This window comes from Mirounga leonina, unplaced genomic scaffold (genome assembly GCF_011800145.1).
Source record: "Mirounga leonina isolate KUSES-001 unplaced genomic scaffold, KU_Mleo_1.0 Mir_366, whole genome shotgun sequence".
Classification (NCBI taxonomy): Eukaryota; Metazoa; Chordata; class Mammalia; order Carnivora; family Phocidae; genus Mirounga; species Mirounga leonina.
In genome coordinates this window covers 25,227,645-25,249,634 of record NW_023270709.1, presented here as the reverse complement: position 1 = coordinate 25,249,634, position 21,990 = coordinate 25,227,645, and the positions used below count along the sequence as shown (strand labels likewise).

The 21,990-nt window shown below is 45.7% G+C and overlaps 1 protein-coding gene across 1 annotated transcript in view; it reads left to right on the top strand.

Moving 5' to 3' along the window:
* Nucleotides 1–21,990, top strand: part of DCDC2 (doublecortin domain containing 2) — a 169,365-nt gene that overhangs the window by 61,713 nt on the left and 85,662 nt on the right. Inside the window, exon 7 of the mRNA XM_034985777.1 lies at nt 5,240–5,402. Within this exon, the coding sequence (XP_034841668.1) occupies nt 5,240–5,402 (163 nt within the window). The remainder of the gene's footprint in view (nt 1–5,239; nt 5,403–21,990) is intronic.

The following is a 21,990-nucleotide window of genomic DNA, read 5'->3' as shown; positions in this document are numbered from 1 at the left end:
AGGTCAGAGTGGTCTGAGATGAGACTGGTCTGTAGACACCGTGCTAGGAGTTTGGATTTTATTCCTTGATGGGACACCATCTGAGGGTTAGAAGACGAGAAGAAGAGAGGGATGTTGTTGGTCTTACATTTCTGAGGGATCACTCCGGCTGTGGTGTCCACAGAGAAGCGGGTCAGGGGGAGAACCTAAGCAGGAGGCGGTGGGGCGCTGGACCCAGGCACGTGACGCAGGTGACCTGGGCGCCTATGACGAGTCCTCCTCGAGTATCTTGTAACTGTCGTCTCTGAGCGGTGCATTCAACCGACACGCATTTACTGAGTGCATGTTATGTCCTGGGCACTGTTTGTAGAGCTTATGGGAAGAGGGAGGCGGCGAGTCTAGAGAAAGCCCTGAGGATGTGGAACGTGCGTTCTAGGGGAGGAGAAAGACACATACATAACACACTTGGTGTTAATCGGGGATAAGCTTGAAGAAAAACACATCAGGGTGTGGGAAGAGGAAGTGAGAGGGGCTGTATCATCTGGGTGGTCAGGGCAGGCCTCTTTCAGGAGGTTATATTCGAGCAGAGGGGCAGAACCCGCCTGGCGCACGGCAGGGGCTCACTAACCCTGTGCAGTGGGTGTGTGATGCCTGGCAGTGAGCCGCACGGAGGGACCATCTCCGTCGGCAATTCCAAAGTCACAGACTTGGTTTTTTAACTGAAGGATTATTTTACTCCTGTCCTTTAATTAATTGGGTCCCTGGAGAATGTACATGTTTTTAAAGATCGTTAACTGCTTGGCACTGAGTGGGGGTGTGCATGAGGGGGCTGGGGGAGACCTAGCTTGGGACTGCAGGGACCACCCCCGAGGCAGCAGGAAAGGCACCCCCCAAACTGGTGATACAAGTCGAAGGGGATGCAGAGCTGGATTTTTAGGAATTCATTTCTCGCAGGGCTTTCTAGGAATCACTCTGGTGCATAAGGAAGGGGAGTGTGGGTGGGGGCCTGATAGAACTTAGTGGGAAAAAAAGAGAAGCTGCAGGAGTCTGCACAGGGGCCCCTACCCTTGTGGTAGGGAGTGCGGGTGATGAGGGGGCTTCTGGGCTCAGGCAGACCCTTCCAGAGCAGCTAAGGAACGAGACCAGAAAGCCATTCCCTACACAGACTCCTAGCGCTGGGGGATCACAGACATGAGCAAACTGAGAGTCATTTAACCTGCAGTTCTGGCCTTGAAAACAAAAGGAAGATAGAAGGGAATTGTGTTAAATCCTATTAAGTGAGAAGAACCACCCCCTTGATCGGGAGGCTTCCCTGGGGCACACCACGCAGGATCAAGGCGGCCCCTAGTGGAAGACGTGTAAGCTCGGAGATAGTTGAAAAGTAAAGCCCGAGTTCTTGTTCTTACTACCACGTGGCCGATATAGCCTGTGATCAGTAGTTTACAGACTCAAATATCGTCATTGCTAACGTTCTGGTGAAAAACAACAACAAGAAAAAACCCAACACGATTATCCGTGTATCACAGGGTCACTGTGAAGCAAGATAAATTCCAGATGCTCCCAAAGCTCCATTTTGCCTTTTGGGAAACCGAGTCTGGTATGGATAAAGGGGCTTTTTGCCACTTGCCATCACCAGATACATCAGTGAGAGAAATACCAGCCTGAGTTTGGGTCCAGCTTCCTGGTCAGGAGTCTCCCACCTGGGCACGTCTCCGAAACACGCCGAGGTGGAGGCAAGACCCTCCCAACAGTATCTTAAGCTCCATGTTTTCCGGCATGTGTCCATGGGGGCTGGGGCCACGTTTCCTGTTGTAAAGAAAGACACCTGACTTGAGTGGCTCGTGTTGGAAAGAGCCTAGGGAGCTACTAAAAAAAACCAAGTTTCGGGGTGCCTGGGTGGCTCAGTCGTTAAGCGTCTGCCTTCAGCTCGGGTCATCGATCCCAGGGTCCTGGGATCGAGCCCCGCATTGGGATCCCTGCTCGGTGGGAGGCCTGCTTCTCCCTCTCCCACTCCCCTTGCTTGTGTTCCTGCTCTTGCTATCTCTCTTTCTCTGTCAAATAAATAAATAAAATCTTAAAACAAACAAACAAAACCCCGAGTTTCAGTAAAGTTGGGGAGCTCGAAGGGCACCTTTCAGAGCTGTCAGATGCACTGCTGTGTGGCAGGCGGGAGGCAGGGCAGTGGTCCAGGTCCCGGGGGTCCGGTTCCCGCGTGGGACACGCTGCAAAATCAGGCCCCTGCTTCGTTGTCTTCCCTTCGGCATGAAGCCACAGTTTGTCACTTCCCGGTGGCCTTCTCGGGGAATCATGCCATATAATAAATATTTGCAGTGCCGTGGCCTCAGGAAGCTTCCGTGTAGCAGAAAAATCAGACCTGGGAACCTTGAGAAAGTTAATCCCCTGTATCTGCAAAATGGTGACGATAATACCATATTTGTGTTAAACGGGTACTTAGCACGTAAGAAGTACTCGTTAATACTGTTTTATGAACCGGCAGAGCTGTATGAGAATGGCAAAACTCCTTTATTTCCTATGCCCCCCAGATAGCCACAACTCTCCATTTATGTATCCAGGTTGTGAGTCACATGCGGAAGTCTCAAAAAAGGAAGGAAAAATCCCCCTCTCCATTCCTCTGTCCCCCCCTGCCCTCTCTAATTTATTTGTAGATCACCTATAATTTATATAATTAACTATGTGAATAAATATGAATATATAATATATATAATATTATATATTATATATTTAATACATATAAATTTAAATTTAATATATTTTATATATTTAAATTTAATATATTTTAAAATTTATATTAAATATAAATATATTATATATAAATATATATAAATATATAAACTTAAATATAAATTATATAATATAAATTATATAAATATAATATATTTATATATTATATAGTTTATATGTTTGTGCATAATTATTATATATTTATATTGCTAGCACTTTAGATGAATCAACATTTTTTTCTTCGTTAAAAAAAGACAGGCATTTAAATTGTTTCCAGGCTTCTAGTTACAAAACAAATTCTTCCCTTTGTCTTAGTTTAGTGTAGTCCTCACAAAGCGCCCAACAATCAGTCATTGATCCAATAATTGCATGCGTGGGGGTCCATTACCAAAGCCATGCCATGTAGCGTTATTGGAATCCACCAGGCTTTCTCGATGTTCCAAAATAAACCCTTTGGAGTGTCCTTATCAGAAATGGAGCAAATCAGAACTTCCTGTAGAGTCAACAAGAGAGTTGACTTTTAAAGTTGCATGAATCCTGGGCACAATTCCGCTTCTCCCTGGTCACACACCATTTGCAGAAAATGCCTTTTCCCAGAGAGCTGTGAGGGACCATCCTGCCCAGATCCAGGGGCTCTCACTCACTCAGCTTCATATTAGTTCTTGAAAGTTCCACAGCATCTCTGAACCTTCCAGTAGGCTTGCTGGAAGGGTGACTCCGCTCATCCAAGGCTTTTGAAGTTTCAAAATCATGGGACAAACATGCTATGGAAAACAGGTTGGAACATGAGACCTGGCGGATGGGTTTGGAATCCCCACTATAATCGCATGATCTGTTTCTTCTGCCAGGCAGTCCACGGGCCTTGTGAGAAAGAATCACTGGAGAAAAGGAAGGAAAATAAGCACCAACTCTGGTTGCAGTTAATGCAATAATTAAATGGAAGTCTATGTTTAAATTGCAGTTGGAATGGGAAATTAAATTATGCAAAGGAGTGTTAGAGATTTGGACAAGTTTTCATACTGTTAATAAATCTATGCATAATTCATTTTCTTGTAGGCTATGACAAAATAGCATAAATAACTTCATTTGTAAGGCTGTGAGTTTTTCTATTCTTAATTGGGTGATGGCTAAAACCATTTCAGTGCTTCTGGATGACTGAATATATAAATGTTTAAAATGAGCAGTTATAATAGGTTTCTAGGCAGATTTGTTTATTTAATATTACTACATTTATTTTCAGATCCTAGCATAGTACAGATGTTGCATAAAGATTTCACCCAATATGGTGTGAGTTGGATCTGATTTTTAAGGAAAGACATACTAACTCTGCTCTTGGAGAAAGCATTCTGCTACTCTTCAAGCAAATACTGCCCGACAGGCACCGTACTAGTAATTTTATAAATGTTACCATTTCCTCGTCACGATAGACCTAAAGGCAGGTGTGTTAGCCCCACTCAACTGAGAAGGCAGTGGCCAAAGAAGGCAGGAGGTAGCCGGAGGTCCCACTGGCGGTTAGTGGCAGCGAAGTGGCTCTGAGCCACGTATTTTGGTCTCTAAAACTTGCATTCTTTCTACTTCCTGCAGCCTCACACCTTATACACTCAAGACACTCAAGTGGGTTTAGCACCTGAGCATCCGAGAACCAGGGTGTCTTGTTAGGAGGGAGGTTCTTGCTGTAGCAATGGCCAAGCAGCAAGACCAAGTCTGAGTGCACCTGTTCTTTGGGAGCTCACAGTGGTCACCATTGTGGTGGCTGTTACGTGGCTCCCCGGGAGCTGTACTGGGGCCAGGGAAACTCATCCTGGCCTTCATGCTGAAGAGCCTCCTTTGCAGAGGCAAGGTCTTCGTTCCCAGAGGCACGTGGAGACCACAGGCAACCACTGAATGTGTGATCATTGGTGGTTGCCTTGCAGAGGCGTGATCTTGAGCTGCTTGGGTCCGTGTGGCTCTGGATTTGCGATTCTCAGGGAGCATGGCAGTCACCAGCAGATGAGTACGTATTTGAGGATTTCTACAAGCACAGCGTGTGTCTCGTTGGGTGATGATACCCGTGTATTCACAGTGACCACTAGTTAAGAAGGTATTTCCAGATTAAGTGGTCAAACTGAGGGCTGTCACTTTTCCTCGTCCAGTAGATTTTTCTGGAGGGAGAGGATGGTTAAGGCAATGACCTTGCTGGCTCCGTGACCTTGGGCAAGACTCATTTCTTCCTCTCTGCAATGGGCGAAAACAGTGCCTGCCTCAGGGTTGTGAGGATTGAAATAATTTTATAGAATGTCTGGTACATATTAAGTGTTCAATACTTTTTAGCTATATTTTAATTCTCGTGCTTCTGCTAGACCCTTCTCCTGGGACCAGGAAAAGTTAATGTACATATTAAAACAGAGAATGGGGAATCAGCAGAATATGTCCACTCCCGCCCCTGCCCCGTTTACCACCGGTTAATGACTGACATTGACTAGGAGTTACTTTGGGATTTCATTAGCCCATGGTAAGGGTCTAATCTTCTGCCACTCAGGGAAATGATCGTCAATCCAAGTCAACAGTTGGATCCAACGACCACGCTTCCCCTCAGCCCCCAAAGAGGAAAGGGAAAAAAGAGGAGGTGAATTTGGAAAAACCCAAGAAAGGGAAACAAAACGTAAAGTTAAAGAACTCACCACAAATAAGTCCAAACAGTGGTAAGTTTGTCCTTGTTATTATTATATTGTTTTTATGGATTATCATCTTAAGGTTTTGATATGATTTTAATTCTTAAATAGATCTGTTTGTTTCTTTGGACCCATGGAAGATGCTCCTTATCGTCCTATAGGAGAGTTTTCAAAGAAGATTTTTGTGTAGGAAAGATTCTTCTGTTTCTCCTTCCAAAATTTCTGCTTGTAATTAGAGGTTGTGTACAAGAACACATGCTTTGAGGTAAAATATTTCTTGTGGTGGTCTCATATAAAAAAAGGTGAATCTTGTCATCCTTTTCCTCTATTGAAAGGGCTTGATTAACATGTTTACCAACTACTGTTGACATTGGTCTCTCTTCCTTGTGTGTCTACAACCCTTGTTCACATTGATCACAAGTTACTTTTAGTCACAGATCCCTTTCTCCAAAAAGATGTTTTCCTAATTTTACTGATATCCAAGAGAATACGACACACCCAGAGAACATTACCAGTAGGACGTGTCCCCAAATTAGTTCTGTATCTTGCATCACCAGGTAAGAGATGCCATAAACTAAGTTTTTAAACATTTTCATCAGTATGAGATTTGTGCAGTCAGAATTGTGAACTTTCATGGGAAGACTTTTCATGGGAACTTTTGGGAAGACAGGCTCTTTTTGGTTTCATTCCAAGCGTGGTGTCAGTGGGACGAACCTGCAGGGGTGGAGGGGTGGAGGGCTGGCCGGGCCACAGCCCCGTGCAGGGACTGCTTCTCCTTCACCCTGGGATCCCCTCACACACCTGCCGGGGGACATGCTGGGCGGGAGGGAGGAGGATGAATGGGCTGTTATTGCGGATTCATGGCCAGCTCTCTGTCTTCCACTTGGGAGCTTCAGCTTCTTTTGAATTTGTTGTGAAGAGTCACATTAGAATGACAGCTACTGTGGGCCTCACAACGAAGGGGACACATGAACTTGTGGGGGTTCAGAGGGTGAGGCAGGCGATGAAGGAGTCGTGGGAAAGCTGCGTGAGACTAAGTGAGAGAAACAGCCTGCATGACGAGCCAGTTACAAAGAGGAGATAGAACGGAGGGGGCTTTGCATCATTTTGGTGATGGAGACCAGCTGGGGAAGGGCGGAGGGGGCTTTGCATCATTTCAGTGATGGAGACCAGCTGGGGATGGGGGGTCCTGGATTCTCCTTACAGCTCTGCTCTAGACCTTGGGCAAGCCACTTAACTTTGGAGGGCCACATCAGCTCTCTGCAAAATGTGGGCTCATATTAAGATTTAGCTTGAATGTTTGCTTATCGTTAAGTCTGTATAATCCCTCACAGTTGACGATGAAACAGGGGAAGCCAGGGTCAAATGTGGCCAACGAATGTTTATTGAATGCATATTTTACGGCAGGCACCAAAGGAAAGAAGCTAGCCTGGAAGAATATGCCATACCTTGAGGATTTAAAATCATAGAGGCTTTATTTTAATCAGTATACCAGATTGTGAAGCCCCCAAGGCCCTGGGCTGGGTCTTCCTAGGTGTTATGTTTTTATTCGCAATAACTGGCATGGGTCTGATGGATATGAGACCCTTAATAAATATTGGCAAACGAGCGCTAGAACATAGAACACAACATAGACAGGTCGCTGTAATACTTTGAAACTCTTCACGAATATTTTTCATTAAAGGCTTTTGTAAAATGTGGCTTATTTTCTATGAGGCTCAGCATGTGAAAAATCCCAATTCCTCCTCCTAGTTTGTGTATTTTAAAGTCTTTAGTTTCAGCAGTTGCTTCTCAGGAGAAAGGGGACCTTCACCTTGTCATTCTCATTTGCAGAAATTACGTAGGATGAGGTTACACCCACAGTTTCCTCTTGCACTGGAAAGGAACCTTTACGGAACAGCTAAATGATCAGTACTTTTGCTTTCGTAGAAATTCTCAGTTTTCAGCAATGGTACCTGTGGGGATGAAAATAAGAAACACGTTGAGCGTTGAGGCAAGTTATTATTATTTTTTAAAGTGCTCGGAAAAGGTGGAAGGCCGTCGTTGTTCAACCCCTTGTCTTTGGAGAGCCTGGCAATTGTTTTAGATTATTGCCCATGTTAAGTGTCTATTCTCCAGTGTCGTTTTATAATGAGCGAAATGTAGGCTTCTAACTGCTGGACCTCTGGTGTCTTTTATTTTTTGTTTTTAAAGATTTATTTATTTGTCAGAGAGAGCAAGAGCACAAGCAGGGGTGAGGAGCAGAGGGAGAGGGAGAAGCAGACTCGTCACTGAGCAGGGAGCCCAATGTGGGGCTTGATCCCAGGACCCTGAGATCATGAATGACCTGAGCCAAACGCAGACGCTTCACCAACTGAGCCACCTAGGCACCCCCTGCTGGTGTCTTTCAAGCGACAGTTTGGGGGAGTGGAACCTCCCCCCCCACCTCCCCCCACCCAGCCCAGTAAGAAACTTAGGTGATCCAGAAGTGTACATAAGAGTTGAGATGAAGCATTTTGTATCTTTTCCTCTTGATAGAAAGAACATACAACCTGGAAGATGAATCTTGGCTTCCAAAAACATTTTTTTTTCCAGGGAAAATGAAAAAAAAAAAAAGGATTTTGTTCACTAGATTAAATCATCACTTGACAAATTTAAGGATATTAGCTTAAGTCCATAGTTTTGAAAATTGAGCTATTTCCCCCATCAGCTCTCCCTCCAGATGTCTTTGGCTGTAGAAATTGTCCAGGTTATAGTCTCAAATCTCTCCTTTTCTCACTCCTTAATTCAGCTTCATATTAATTTATTCTCACAATTGTTTTTTACTTTAATGTCCTCTATTCTAGTAATTAGAACCAAGTGTGTGCTTTTGGATAGTCATATCTCAAGAGCGCTTATTGTCTAGAAAAGTAAAAGCAATAGGACTGTAAGCAAAATGAAAGGAAAGGTGTGTGGTGAGTCAACATAATGAGTAAAAAATGCAAGAATTAATACTGTATTGTATATTTGAAAGTTGCTAAGAGAGTAGGTATTAAAAGTTCTCATCACAAGGAAAACTTTGTTGTTGTTTTTGTAACCGTGTATGGTAACAGATGTTAACTAGATTTACTGTGGTGATCGTTTTGTAATATATACAAATATCGAATAAAAAACGCAAGAATTTGATGTTAGAGATGAAACATAGTTTTTGCTGCTTACCAGTATTTTACATTTGGGATTAAGTGGTTGATTTAATTTTCTTTCATGTTACTTACCAGTATTTTACATTTGGGATTAAGTGGTTGATTTAATTTTCTTTCAAAGTGTTAAATTTTAGAGTTAGGATGAATATCTAGATCATCTCGTAACGTATGATAAATTGTGCAAATTTTTGGTCCAGTGTTTGTTACCTGTATACTGTTCTAATGTTAATGAGAAGAAAGAGACTGTGTAGGCTATCTTGATTTTTATTATAATGTAGGCTGTAGTCATACCTGTTGTCTTTCTTCTACTGTTGATATTTACTGATATTTGGGTGTCTAGTGCTATATGAATGAGCAGTGCTGATAACTGTCTGTAGATGGCAACCTGGCTCTAATTTTCTTTTTTTCTTTTTCTTTTTTTTTTTTTTCTTTCTGACTCTGTTTCTTTCCGTAATAGTAAAGCTTAATAATTCAAGCAGAGCTGCGACATATTTCTTCAGGGAAACAAATCCCATTTTCTTTTGGTAGCCAAGATGCAAAGTAAGATTGGTTGGTGATTGATGAAGTTGGGTGTGAAATGCATTTCTGGAGCTGCATTTAAATACCAGCTTAACTGGCCAGCCTGTTTTCCATACACTTTCCACCTGATTTGTGGTGCCTTGAGATACGTTTTAGAGGCTCTTAACTAGCTTACCCTTTCCACCACGAGCAAAGTGGTAATGATGATTGTCTTGAAATAGTATTTTGGGATCGATTGTTTTCATTGGTATTTTAAATATTTTCTTTTTTTTTTTTTAAAAGATTTTATTTATTTATTTGACAGAGAAAGACACAGTGAGAGAGGGAACACAAGCAGGGGGAGTGGGAGAGGGAGAAGCAGACTCCCTGCCGAGCAGGAAGCCCGATGCGGGACTCGATCCAGGGACTCCAGGATCATGACCTGAGCCGAAGGCAGTTGCTTAACCAACTGAGCCACCCAGGCGCCCCTTTAAATATTTTCTATGTGAAAAAAAATTAGTGTCTTTAGAACCCTCAGAACCCAGGAAGTGCAGTGAATTTAGGGCTCCTTGGAAATATTGGAAAGGCTGCAGAAAAAATAAGTAGGGCTGTGTTGCGGCAGCTTACATGGTATTGATCATTATAAACACTTTCTTTAAAGCAGAGTTTTTTTGTTTTTGCTTTTTTTTGCCTATATTTTTATTATGTTCATAAAGCAGAGTTTTAAAACGTGAGCAAAAACAAGATTTGTTTTCTTTTGAAGGATGTTTGATTCTCTTTCTTTTTTTTTTTTTTTTAAAGATTTTATTTATTTATTTGAGAGAGAGAGAATGAGAGACAGAGAGCATGAGAGGGAAGAGGGCAGAGGGAGAAGCAGACCCCCTGCTGAGCAGGGAGCCCGATGCGGGACTCGATCCCAGGACTCCAGGATCATGACCTGAGCCGAAGGCAGTCGCTTAACCAACTGAGCCACCCAGGCGCCCTGATTCTCTTTCTGTTTGCGGGTGTGAGCATGTGCGTGAGCATGCAAGTGCGTGCACGCACACACACACACACACACAGACTAGCATCCTCCTTGATGCAGTTCCTGGCTTATTCCCAGCATCAGTTCTGTGATCGTTCCTAAGGAACTTGACATGTTTAGATTCCTCATGAATGATGGGGAGCAGGTGCAGCATCAGGAAGGGATGTCTGAATATTATGACCTTGCTGGGTGAGTGCCCTTGAGCGGTCACGCTCCTAAATTTTCTAAGAGCTACACTCTGCACATGCTTTGCTGCGTTCCCCCGGGGAAGGAGCATTACTGCAATCCGTCCTCGCAGTCAGATCGCGGGGCGTTGAAACCTGAGCTGCTTCGGTTCAGCCCATGAACCAGCTCAGGCACTTACTTGTGTGGTTCCCCAGTCACAGGAGGCTCTGAAAATAGAACAAGAAGCATGTTTCCAAATGGGCTCCCCCAGGCCTCACCCTCTGAGGGGGATCAGGTACGGGAAGAAAGTCTATCAGAAGGCACCAGGAGGAGTTCACAGTACAGGGCACTGGTTTTGTTTAAGACTCCGCGCTAAGATTTAGGATTCGTTGGTGTCTGGTGCCGCCCCCTCACCTTTGGGTGGAGAAATGCAGGCTTTTCATTCCTGCGTCGACAGTGACTTAGCTCAGAAGCGGACTGTGGGACAGTGTGGACTGTGGGATATGGGTCACGTTTTACTACATCAAGTCCCAGGGCGATAAAAATTTATAAAGCAAGCATTCCCCCATACCTCAGGGATCCTTGTTGGAATGACCTATTGTCCGACGGGATTCTAGTACATAAAGGATTTTAGTATTTCTTGAAGGTTTATTATGGTATTCCAGTTCTTTTACTAAAAATTAGTTTAGGAATGTCTACTTTGCTGTTCACTTCAGCTCCGGGAGGTTGAAAAATTAGAGGCTGGCTGACTTACCAGGAAGATGTTTATCTTTTTTGAGAGGAGAACCTTTTTAAAAGAGAATCTGTTTGTATCCTGCTTTCTTACACACTTTGTACCCCAGATGGAGAATCACTCTGAGAAAACCATTCTTTTTACAGTGGAGGTAGGATTGAGACCTCTGTAGGAAATTTCGTTTGGGGGGCTGCTTTTTTTTTAATGTAGCCCAGGGTTGGGGTGGGAAGATACTTTTTTGTTTTCACAAGGCAGAGTTAGGGAGCTGTTGAATTACATTAGCTATTTCCAAACCTTTGGAAGATTTTTATCCCAGAAATTCACTCTCCGTAGGTATTTTAGTACTAACCTCCCATTTTCCATACAAGTAGCCCACAAAGTTCTGTGTAACCCATAATGCATTTTATTCAGAGAGTTGTTGCTATTCTTTTCTCTGATCTCCTGTTGAGTTTGTAGGTGTTCAGAATGGTTTGATCCCCATCCAGCTGAATTCCTGAGACCGGACGAAATCCAGGTCTCCTATTCCTCCGCCATCTTGCTCCGCCCCTCCCCATAATGCATTTTAATTCTCACCCCATACACACACATGCCGTGCACGTTCCCTGCCATGCCCACTCTAGTGTGTCTAGTGGGAAAGTGAGCTTTTGAAAGTTCCATTTTGGAATGCTGAGGACCCGTGGTACCCTGCTGCCCTCAGTCAAATTTCTGGTGTAGGCCAAAGAGGCTGAGGTCAGGGATCCAACTGACTGGGTTTGGGTCTGAGGAAGAATGCAGAGGTCGGGGGGCCAGACCTGGCATTATGGGGCTTGGCAGGGGTCGGGGGGACACTGAGGTTTGGGATGAGGTTCTTTTATTATTTGATCCTCTGCAAGAGGAGAACGTTGGGATTGTCTCATCTTTATTTTTTCCCCTAGCTTTAGGCTTTGGCGCGTCAGCTTCCCTTTTCATTGATGCTCCCCATTACTTGTAGACAGGGCCTCAGTACTTCTTGACCCCTCAAAGGCCCCAACGAATTCGCAGTTATTTCTTTGATCTCGCTGCCTCCAAAGTTAGCTGTGAACTTTTCTCTAGCGTACTTTAGAGAAAACGAAATTTGTACCTGTGGTGAGTTTCTGGCACACAAAAGACTCAAGGAACTTGAGTGTGGCTCATCTGTTTTTCAGGGAGAAGCTGAAACTGGGTTATCCCCAGTGGGGCCTTTCATCCTGGGGTCTGAGGTGGGGCTCGGACTGAGGCTGGGTTGGGGTGGGTCTCATGTCAGGGACGGCTGCGAGATGCTGATCGTGGGGCTGACATGGTGCAGGGAAGAAGAAGAAAGAGCCAGGTCTCTTCCCAGCTCCCCTCTCTTCTGCTAGCAGGTGGTGAGGTAAAACCAGGACAGGGGGGTGGGTCCTTTCGAGGGTTGGCAACTCCTCAGCTGTCACTCTTTCATGAGACACAGACAAGCCCCCCGAACATCCTGCTTGGAGTAACACTTAGCGTTAGTTGAGTAAGTGAGAGGGTGTGTGTGTGTGTGTGTGTGTGTGTATAGGTCCATTATGTCTACATTTGTGTTAACTATTAACGCCTCCAAATTGCAAACCCTGATGAATGGCACAATTCTGATACCCAGGCTCCAGAACATCTCCATTGTGGGTTTTAATCTGATATTTTATAAACTCCGCCTACCAATCCTCAGAATTAGAGAAATAGCATTTCCTTAGGTTTACAAATGGGAGAGAAAAAGAGGAGAAACCCAATTTCCCAGAGTCAAATGGTCTATCAGTGCCGAGAGATTTCTGGAAATTGCCATGCTGACCCATCGCGGGCTGAGAGGCAGACGTCCCCATGGGGTTATCTGTGGGGCGCAGATGCCCGTGAGTGGAGGGGGGAGAGAGTGAGGGAGGCTTCGGTGGGGGGAAGCTCTGAGCCGTCTCCCTTTGGTTTGGTGGTGAGAGTGTTGACATATCACAGTTGACCCTGAAGCTTGTCTGAGAGATTGTGAGGAGTTCCCACCTTTCTTCTCTTCCATTCTTCAATGTTTCATCTTCCCTTTGTAAACGGGGGTGACAGATTTGAGCCCTTTCCGTTCTGTAGGTGGGAGGAATGAGTTATCACCAACGAGATTTTCCTCTTCAGCAATGTGGTGTGATGGTGGGTTTCCTCTGCCTTTGGACCTGAGTCCAGGCCTTCCGCTGCATTCAGACCCATGTCTTCAGAGTTTGGGAGCCTGGAACAGGTGAATACTTTTGAGGCTGACCTCTAGTTTATTTATCAAATGGCCCAATCTTATTTTTTTGAGAGGATTTTTAGTTACATTCTAGGACTTCACCTCTTGCAGCCCAAGCCCTTCTGAGCATCTGAGTTTCCTTCTCCATATTTCATGAATCGTGGACATAGGAGCCCTGCCCCCTTTCGAAGACCATGGCGTTCATGTCTTCAGTGAGTGCTTCCAGTGTACCACACATTTTGTAATCAGCAGGCTGCCTCCGTTCCCTCTCTTTTGTGCTCCCTGCTCAGCACTAGCAGAGTTTCTTCCGGAAACCATCATTATACCTTGACCAAGTAGTCGTCCTTGATAAAGTAGAAGCAATTCCCTTCTCCTTTTTCATGACCCAACTCCATTTACCACTTGTAAATGCTGAAGTGTGTCTATGTGCTGGACACGTTTTTCCTTCTTGCTGATACGCCTCTGTATCCCTTTTGTCCATGTGCAAGACAGGGCAGGGGTCTTTCCCCACTCATATGAGACATCGGGACGCTTTTGTACCCCGGGGTCTATTTTATATATGAACGCTATTTTTATTCTTCTCAGGAACCCTCGTTGTTTTCGAAATAAGATATAACCTGTGTTGCAAATCACCATGTAGCGTGCCACCACCATGAGGGTAAAGATAAGGAGAAAATATCTGCAAAGTACTTTTGAGTTTTGTAGGTTTAAAGCTATCTGTTTATTCTTATTTTATACACCTGGATGATAATACCAAATTGAGCAACATATCATTCCCCTGAAAATGCCATCCATCGGGATGTCTGAGTGGCTCAGTCGTTAAGTGTCTGCCTTCGGCTCAGGTCATGATTCCAGGGTCCTGGGATCAAGCCCCGCATTAGGCTCCCTGCTCAGCAGGAAGCCTGCTTCTCCCTCTCCCACTCCCCCTGCTTGTGCTCTTTTTCTCTGTCGAATAAATAAGTAAAATCTTAAAAAAAATACATTAAAAAAAAAGAAAAGAAAATGCCGTCCGTACTGAAAGGCACATTTCACGGGGAGCGAAGCTGACAGGCCCCTTCTGCCCCTGCCCAAGTTCAGACCACACGTCCGTCATCTTTGGACTGATTGGAGCTGGCTTTCTCCCAGGCTTTGTGGTGCTAATGGGAAGCGCGCCAATGCAAAGGGGTAGTCGTTTTACGGAGGAGTCTTCCCTGTGCCACGGTAAGAAACAGGCGTCCTCCGCCCAGGTCACTGGGGACAATTCCTGCGACCTTGGTGAGGCCGCCCGGTGCTCTGCACCAGCTCTCACCCAGGGAACTTACGGTCGCTTCCTAAAGTGGGTTCTGTGGAACGGCAGTTTTGCATGCTCCGAATAGATGTTTCTTGTAGTAAGAGCGCCAAGCTCAAACAGAAGTTTGGGAAATGTTGGGTTATGCCGAGTTCAGCCATCATCTTTGCTGCAGAGTCCGCAGAGCCTTTCACGTGGAAGTGTCCCCTACTTCTTCAGACTCTGGATCCCCGTTGTGGAAGCGGGTTGGCGGGAAGACGGGTTGTGCAGGGCACAGCGTGGGGGGCGCTGGGCTGGGTAGCCATACAGCGCCGCTTCCTTGCAGGTTGCAAGGCATGGGAGGATTTCTGACGGGGATTCACTGAGACACCGTCTCTTCGTGTGCTTCTGATCAGAGCAAAAGCTCATGGAAGCAGCTCACCTTTTCTGAGCATTCGCCGTGCCAGGGACCGGACTGAGCGCTGTAGGTTTACGGTCTCATTAAACCTTCCGATCAGCCCTAGGACTCAGGCATCATTACTGTTAGCATCATCCTCATTTAACTGATAAAGGAACCACAACGCCGAAGGGTTAAGAAGTTTGCGTTTGGCCAAACAAGCAGCCAGCAGGAGGCTCAGACCCATGGTTTCGGTCTGTCCTAGGATGCTGTCTGGGGGCTGCATGGCCTCGCTCGCATCCGGGCAGCGAAGCCCCGGAGTGTCGCCATCAGCAGGCAGGGTGACAGTGGGAGGTCACAATGGCCTGTGTGTGCATTTGGGGACCAGTAGTCATGTTTATTAGTGACGGCCAAATAAAATCGACGGCATGCTTTTGAGAGCACTCAGGTTCAGACAGATCTAAGAATTCTAGCGCACTCTGCCTCACCGTGTTCGGTTCCCTTACTGGCTACGAGGGGCTTTAAGGAGACGTCACGGCAGTGGGAGATGGGGGACCCAGGGTCAGAGTGAGGAAATCCCACGCCGACCACAAGTCCAGGTTGTCTCCTGTCCGTCTAACCGGCCAGCTCTAAATTGGAGGTTCCTGTGGCCCCTCCATGGATCCGACAGTTTGCTGGCTCTGTCTCTCCCGCAGAACTCAGTAAGACCGTTGACTGACCAGCTCACTGGTTTGTTGTAAAGGATACAACTCAGGAGCAGCCAGATGGAAGAGACGCTCGGGGCAAGATGTGGGGGCAGGGACGTGAGGCTTCCCGGCCCTTCTAGCCAGCTCCATGCCTCAGCCAATCTGGGAGCTCTCCAAACCCCTTTGTGTAGGGTTTTGTAAATAGAGGTTTCATTATGTAGGCATGACCGATTAAATCAGTGCCAGGAGTGATGAACTCCACCTCCGGCCCCTCGGCCCTCCCTGGAGGTGTGGGAGCGGCGATGGGACCGGAGGTTTGCCACCCCCTAATCACATGGTTGGTTCTCCTGGCCACCGGCCCCCATCCTTAGGAGCTCTCTGGAAGTCACCTCATTCGCTTAAACTCAGATGTGGTTGAAAGAGCTTGTTATAAATAGCAAGACGCTTCTCCACCCTCTGCTCTGGAATTGTTTGAGGAACTGGAGTTATTTGAGGACAAAAGATTAAATATTGAAAGATGCTCACATTCCTCTTTATCACTTAGGAAATTACAAACATGTTAGGAGCTCTGCTCCAGGAACCCCGGACCAGGCCAAAATGTATTTCTTACTCTATGATGCTATCCCATTCAGCGTGTCTGAGAGTGTCTTCATCATGCTCTCATGTTTAATTTTTAGTTTGGACAGACCTAGAATTCTTGGTTGGGAATACTTTTCACTGAGTGTTCTCAATGTATTACTTCATTGTTGCTGTTAAGAAATCCGATGCCGTTCACACTCCTGCTTATCTGAATGGGTTTCCCCAAAACTTCACTTGATAGGTGAGGATCTCAGAAAAGGACTTGAGTGCAAGTAGTTCATTTGGGAGGTGATTCCAGAAGCATGGGCAGGTCTGACGTAGAAGAGAGGAGAGCTTAGAAGGGGGGGGGGTTACTCTTAAGGAGGGTCCTCTGTGGGCAACTGGGGAGTCTTGCTGCTGGAACCTTCTGAGAGAGTATATGAAACATACCTCAAAACTGTCCAGTGCAGGCAGGGGTGAGGACACCGAGACATCTGTCTGCTAAATCCTGTCCTTCGTTGGTTGAGGGTGGTTCTTGGAACGGTAACTCCCTGGTGCTCTGGCCTGTCCACGTCTGTGGCCAGAGAAAGGCCTTGGGCAAAGTCAGGAACTTGAAGTGCAGTAGACTTCTGGGTTGGGCCGAGAGGATGAGGGCAGGGTGTGGAGGTGGCCTGCTGTGGCCCGGGACAGGGAAAATGTTGGACTTGACAATCTTTGACGGTGGATAGAGGAGAGAGGGCGGGTTTGAGAAGTATGTAGGAGACAGAATGAATGTGACCTGAGGTCACGTGGGACGGTGTGAGAGAGTAAGTGGGACCCGAGGGGCCTGAGGAGATGGTTGTGTCATTAACTTTCGGGGGATGCATCCATGAGAAGGGGAAGACTTACGCGTGCAGACAGAGGAACCTCTCTGGCACTCGGTGCAGGTGTACATGGACCAGCTGGAAATGGAAAGACTCCTCTTGCAGACGTACCTCCTGAGGTCATCAGCTGATGGGTGAGCATCGAAGTCGAGTGCAGAAGATGACCCAGGGAGGACCCGTAGACCTAGAGGAGAGGGGCAACCCCCAACTCTTAGAGCAAGTTCAGAAGGAGGACGTGGAGAAGTAGGCATGAAAAAACATCTGTACAGTCCTTACACCTCTAATTACCTCGCTCATCTTAGGGCGCAAACACCGCGGGGTAGGTGTCGTTCATAGATGGAAATCCTAATTTCCATTCTACAGATCTGAAGACTAACGTACAGGAAGATTTAGTATCCTGCAGTCTGCAGCAAGCCAGAAAGCGTGTAACAAATGGCATTTATTGCCAAGGTGTCCCGGCATGTGAGCCAAGGTCCGCTGCCCTCAGGTTTAGAGTTTTTCCATGATCGCAGTGGCCCTAATCAGACTTTGTAGTTGTGTAGAGCCCAAATGTGTCGGAGAGATTCTGGGTCTATTTTATGGGAAGCTAAGACCAGACAGAAGGTGCTAAGCCCTATGCCTATCACCGAGCATCTTGGCACAGCGTAGCCTGCGTGGAGTTATTAACCTGTATGCAACGAGTGAGAAAGCGTTGACGTCTCAGATCGAAAATAGACAGACTCATTATGCGCAGTAATTGAACACCAAAAAGTAATAGCAAGAAAATTGATTCGGACTGTACTTAATGAGGGATATGAAGGAAATGATAGTTCAGAATCCTGAAATTGTTTTTAGTAAGAGGTGAACACGCTGCAATCTGAATATGAAGGATTATTCCTCTCTCACTGCAGAACTACCAAAAAGATCCAGCTGGAAAGTCCCCATGTCACACCAGCCCAAGAATGTATTAGGGGCCCAAGGGAACGATGGCTGTTTTTCTCAACTGAAAGAAGAATGCCACCATTCGCGCTTCCCTGGGACCCGAGTTCCCAGTGATTCCGTCTGATGTTGGCATGCGTGCTGTGGGCTGTCATTGCCCTGCATGACAAGAAGAAGAGCCACCCAGGGCGGAAACAAACCATCGCTGACCGACGGGCTCCCTATTTTTTTTCTGGTGCTTTCTGCCTTAGCGCATTTGAGATTTATTGCATTTTCCATTTGGTAAGGTGTGCTAACTAAAACAGACTTCCAGATCTAATTAGTCCAGCGCTCAGTAACGTTTAGATGGACAAACTCATCCCTTAGGATTTTTATTTTCTCGGACAGAAGGGACAAAGGAATGAAGTTTCTTTGGGAGCTAGATGGATATAAGGCGGTTTATCATTTGTAAGCCTGGTTTCCTGTTTAATTTTTTAGAAATTACTTTGGAAGAACAATCAAATTTCTCTTTAGACCTTATTCCCAGGTTGACCCTGAGGTTATAATTTAGAAGCGCAGTTATGGTTATTTAGCATTTTTATAATGATGGAGCGTTAATGAAAATGAATGGGAGAACACTTGTATAAAAAGTGGCAAGTGCCTAAAGAGGCTATTGGTTGATTGCAGGGTGTGTGTAAGGAGCCATGAATTTGTCTGGACTGGTCTCCAAAATGTTCCTGCAGAAATGAGGACCTTGAGTACTTGGAATCAGGGAGCCTGGAGGTAGGGGGCTGGGGAGCCCCATTGTTCACTCACACTGCCCCAGGGAGCTGCCTTGTTGCTTCTCCCCCCTCTCCCCTCCCAGACTCAGTTGCTGCTCCAGTCCAAGGCCCAAAGCTGAAGTAAGTGTTTAACGGGTGAAGGTCAGCAGGATCAGAAAGGCTTAGGAGGAGACAGAAGGAAAAGGTGAGCCGGGCAGCCAACGTCATTTTTTCTAATAATTTTTTTTTTTAACTCTAAAAATATGGCATTCGGCATTCATTCTCTCTCACTCCAGTTAGTTTCTGGGTTAACCTTGCTCTACCTAAGCTCTGCCCCATTATACAGTCAGTGGCGTGAGTGCTCTCCTGGGAGGAGAAGCATCATAATGGGGGAAAACATGGTTTTCTTCTCATGAAGATTAACATAGGGTTGGAGACTCAGAAGTGTGTCTAGGTTATGGTAGGACATGGCAGGTGGCAGGACAGAATCCGTGTGAAAGGCTTTGAGAACAGGAGAACAGGACTCTGATTACCGAGGTTGGGAAGTAGTATTTATTTGAGAGACGAAGTTCTGGGCATAGAATCTGGGGTGGGGGGAGGTGGGGGGGTGGGGGTGGAAAAGAATAGCAAAGAGAGGACTAAGTTCAGCATTTAAATCTCTAATGCATTTTAAAGCCAGAGTAGTTAAATGTTAATTAATCTTCCAAATTAGAATAGTAATTGAATTTAAGATGAGCAAGTAAGGGGAGGGGTTGTTCAGGAATTTGTTTATTGGACGGTGGAGAACTGCTGTAATTTTGTTTGTTTGGCGGTGGGGGAGCTTTTCCTTGATGGTTTAATCTTATAATGTTATTTTTATAACCTTTCTCAGATTAGCTCAAAAGTTCCCATGTACTTTTCTTAAAAATCATAATAGTGGCAGCTAACATCACTGTTTATGCTAAAGCCATTGCTCCCAAAACAACGAAAATTGGGACTTTTCCTTAAAGTGACTAGGAGGCTTTAAGTTTTCACTCTCATGAATCCCTCACTAAAAGGCCCTTGGCACATTCTCAACAGCCTCCTTTTGGATGAGACATTGGAACTTGCTTGCAGGCTCAACCACTTTTCTTAGGTGAAGGCCCATATTTCTGACTGCAGTGGACCCTTGAACAATGCGGGGGGCAAAGAGTGCCTACCCCTGCGCAGTTGAAAATCCGAGTAAAACCAAACTAATAGCCTACTGTTGACTGGAAACCTTACCGATAACATGAATGGCCAACGAACACATGTTTTGTGTATGTGTTACATACTGTATTCCTACAGTAAAGTAAGCCTGAGAAAGGAAAATTGTGTTAAAATCATAAGGAAGAGAAAATAGTTACAGTACTGTATTGTATTTATCGGGGAAAAAAGTCTGCCTGTCAGTGGACCTGCGCAGTTCAAACCCACATTGTGCAAGGATCAATGGTACTTGAAATTTCTACCTTGATTTCCCACAAGCACCCCACCGGCAGGTGTTACACAAAATATTATCCAAAGCCTGCGTTGCCTTTATTTGCTTAATTTTCCTCACAGAGTCCCTGGCTCAGGGTACCATCAAACCAGAACCCTGGGGTAATCCATGTGTGTGGACGGGGGTCCGTGGGAGCGTTTACAGTTTCCGTCAGCTTGCAGTGACGATTCAGGACATGAGCAGTCCCTGCCTGTCCCGTGGAAGGGAGGTCTATACAAAATAACCTCCGAAAGCCCAGGGAGCCTGAAGACCAAAGGAAAAGTCTGACAGGTCCAGTTCGAAGAGAAATGGTTTACTCCGGGGACTTAGGGACAGAAGCGTGTCTTGGGTGACCCCACCTCCTCTAAGACCTGCTTTATTATTATTGTAATGGCGTGAGTGCTCTCCTGGGAGGAGAAACATCATAATGGGGGAAAACATGGTTTTCTTCTCATGAAGATTAACATAGGGTTGGAGACTCAGAAGTGTGTCTAGGTTATGGTAGGACATGGCAGGTGGCAGGACAGAATCCATGTGAAAGGCGGACTTTCACATAAGGATTAATAACGTTAATTAATATGTCAACGCTCAATGTCTATGCCCAACAACGTCATTTTTTCTAATAATTTTTTTTTTAAACTCTAAAAATATGGCATTCGGCATTCATTCTCTCTCACTCCAGTTAGTTTCTGGGTTAACCTTGCTCTACCTAAGCTCTGCCCCATTATACAGAGCGTTAATTAACGCTCCATTATGTCTATGTGACATTGTGAAATAATAATTTCACAAATTATTATTTACATTTCTTAGAGGCTGGGAGCACACGTGGTGGGGTTGGGGGACCGCCTGGAGGAGCTGTTGGAGACTCAGAGTCCTGAGATCTCCAGCGTGCAGATGGGGGGCGTTGTGCCCCAAGGGTGTGCTTGAGGGTGTGGTTGGAATGTGCAGGGGGCGGTGCTCAGGAGGGCTTCACGTCGCAGAGTGGTCACCATGGCGATTTGTCCAAGACGGTGTTTGCCTGCTTCCTACACTGCCCATTCCTTTCGAATCCTCTTCACGTCACCCTTTCCATCATTGTAATCCTGTTAACTTTGGAGTCAGCCTGGATTTTTCTATGCTCCTCATTCTCCATACCCAGTCGCGAGCCATTGACATTGATTCTACCTTCTCCAAATCTCTCGAAACTGGCCTTCCTCACCATTCCTGATTGAAGCTCCTTATTTCCCACACAGACTACCGCAGCCTTCTAGATGGTCTCCTGAGCTCCTTCCTGGTCGGTCCTTCCCAGTCCTGCCTGCCGCTTGCCCTTAAACCGCAAAAACCCTTCTGATGAGATTCCTTCAGAAGCTTATCAGCTTATCAGAAAGCTTATCGCTTTCCTGGCCTCTCTTCCAACCTCATCTTCCACCCGCCTACCCTATGCATGGTGGACATAAAGAACTTTTTAGAGTTTCTTGATTCCGTGAACCTTTTCCATGTCCCTTTGTGTGTGCCTTGAATACCCTCCCAGTTCTCATCAGCTTTGTTCTCCCGAAGACTCCCTGTGCTATCATTGTTTCTATAAAAGCCGGGCTGTGAACAATTTGAGAGCCAGGATCCTCTTCATTATTGCCTTATTCATCCCGGAGAGCTCATCATCCAGCTCGATTTCAAACATGTAGTGAGCTCCTTGTAAAGGTTGATGAGAGAATGAACTTTCTGAACATTGTATGATTTTTTTTTTTTGGGGGGGGGCTATGCTTTTATTTGAATTGGGGCATTGCAGTTATTAATGATATTTCTTACCCAAGGTTCGCTTGATGAAATCAGATCGCTAATCTCATAGTGGTAGAGGTAAACAGAGTCTGCCTGCACCTGCCACCCCCTGGAAAGGCGAAGTAGATGTATAGCCAGGGGAATAGATGCATTTTATTCAAATTCAAGGCAAAGTAATAGGTTAGAGACAA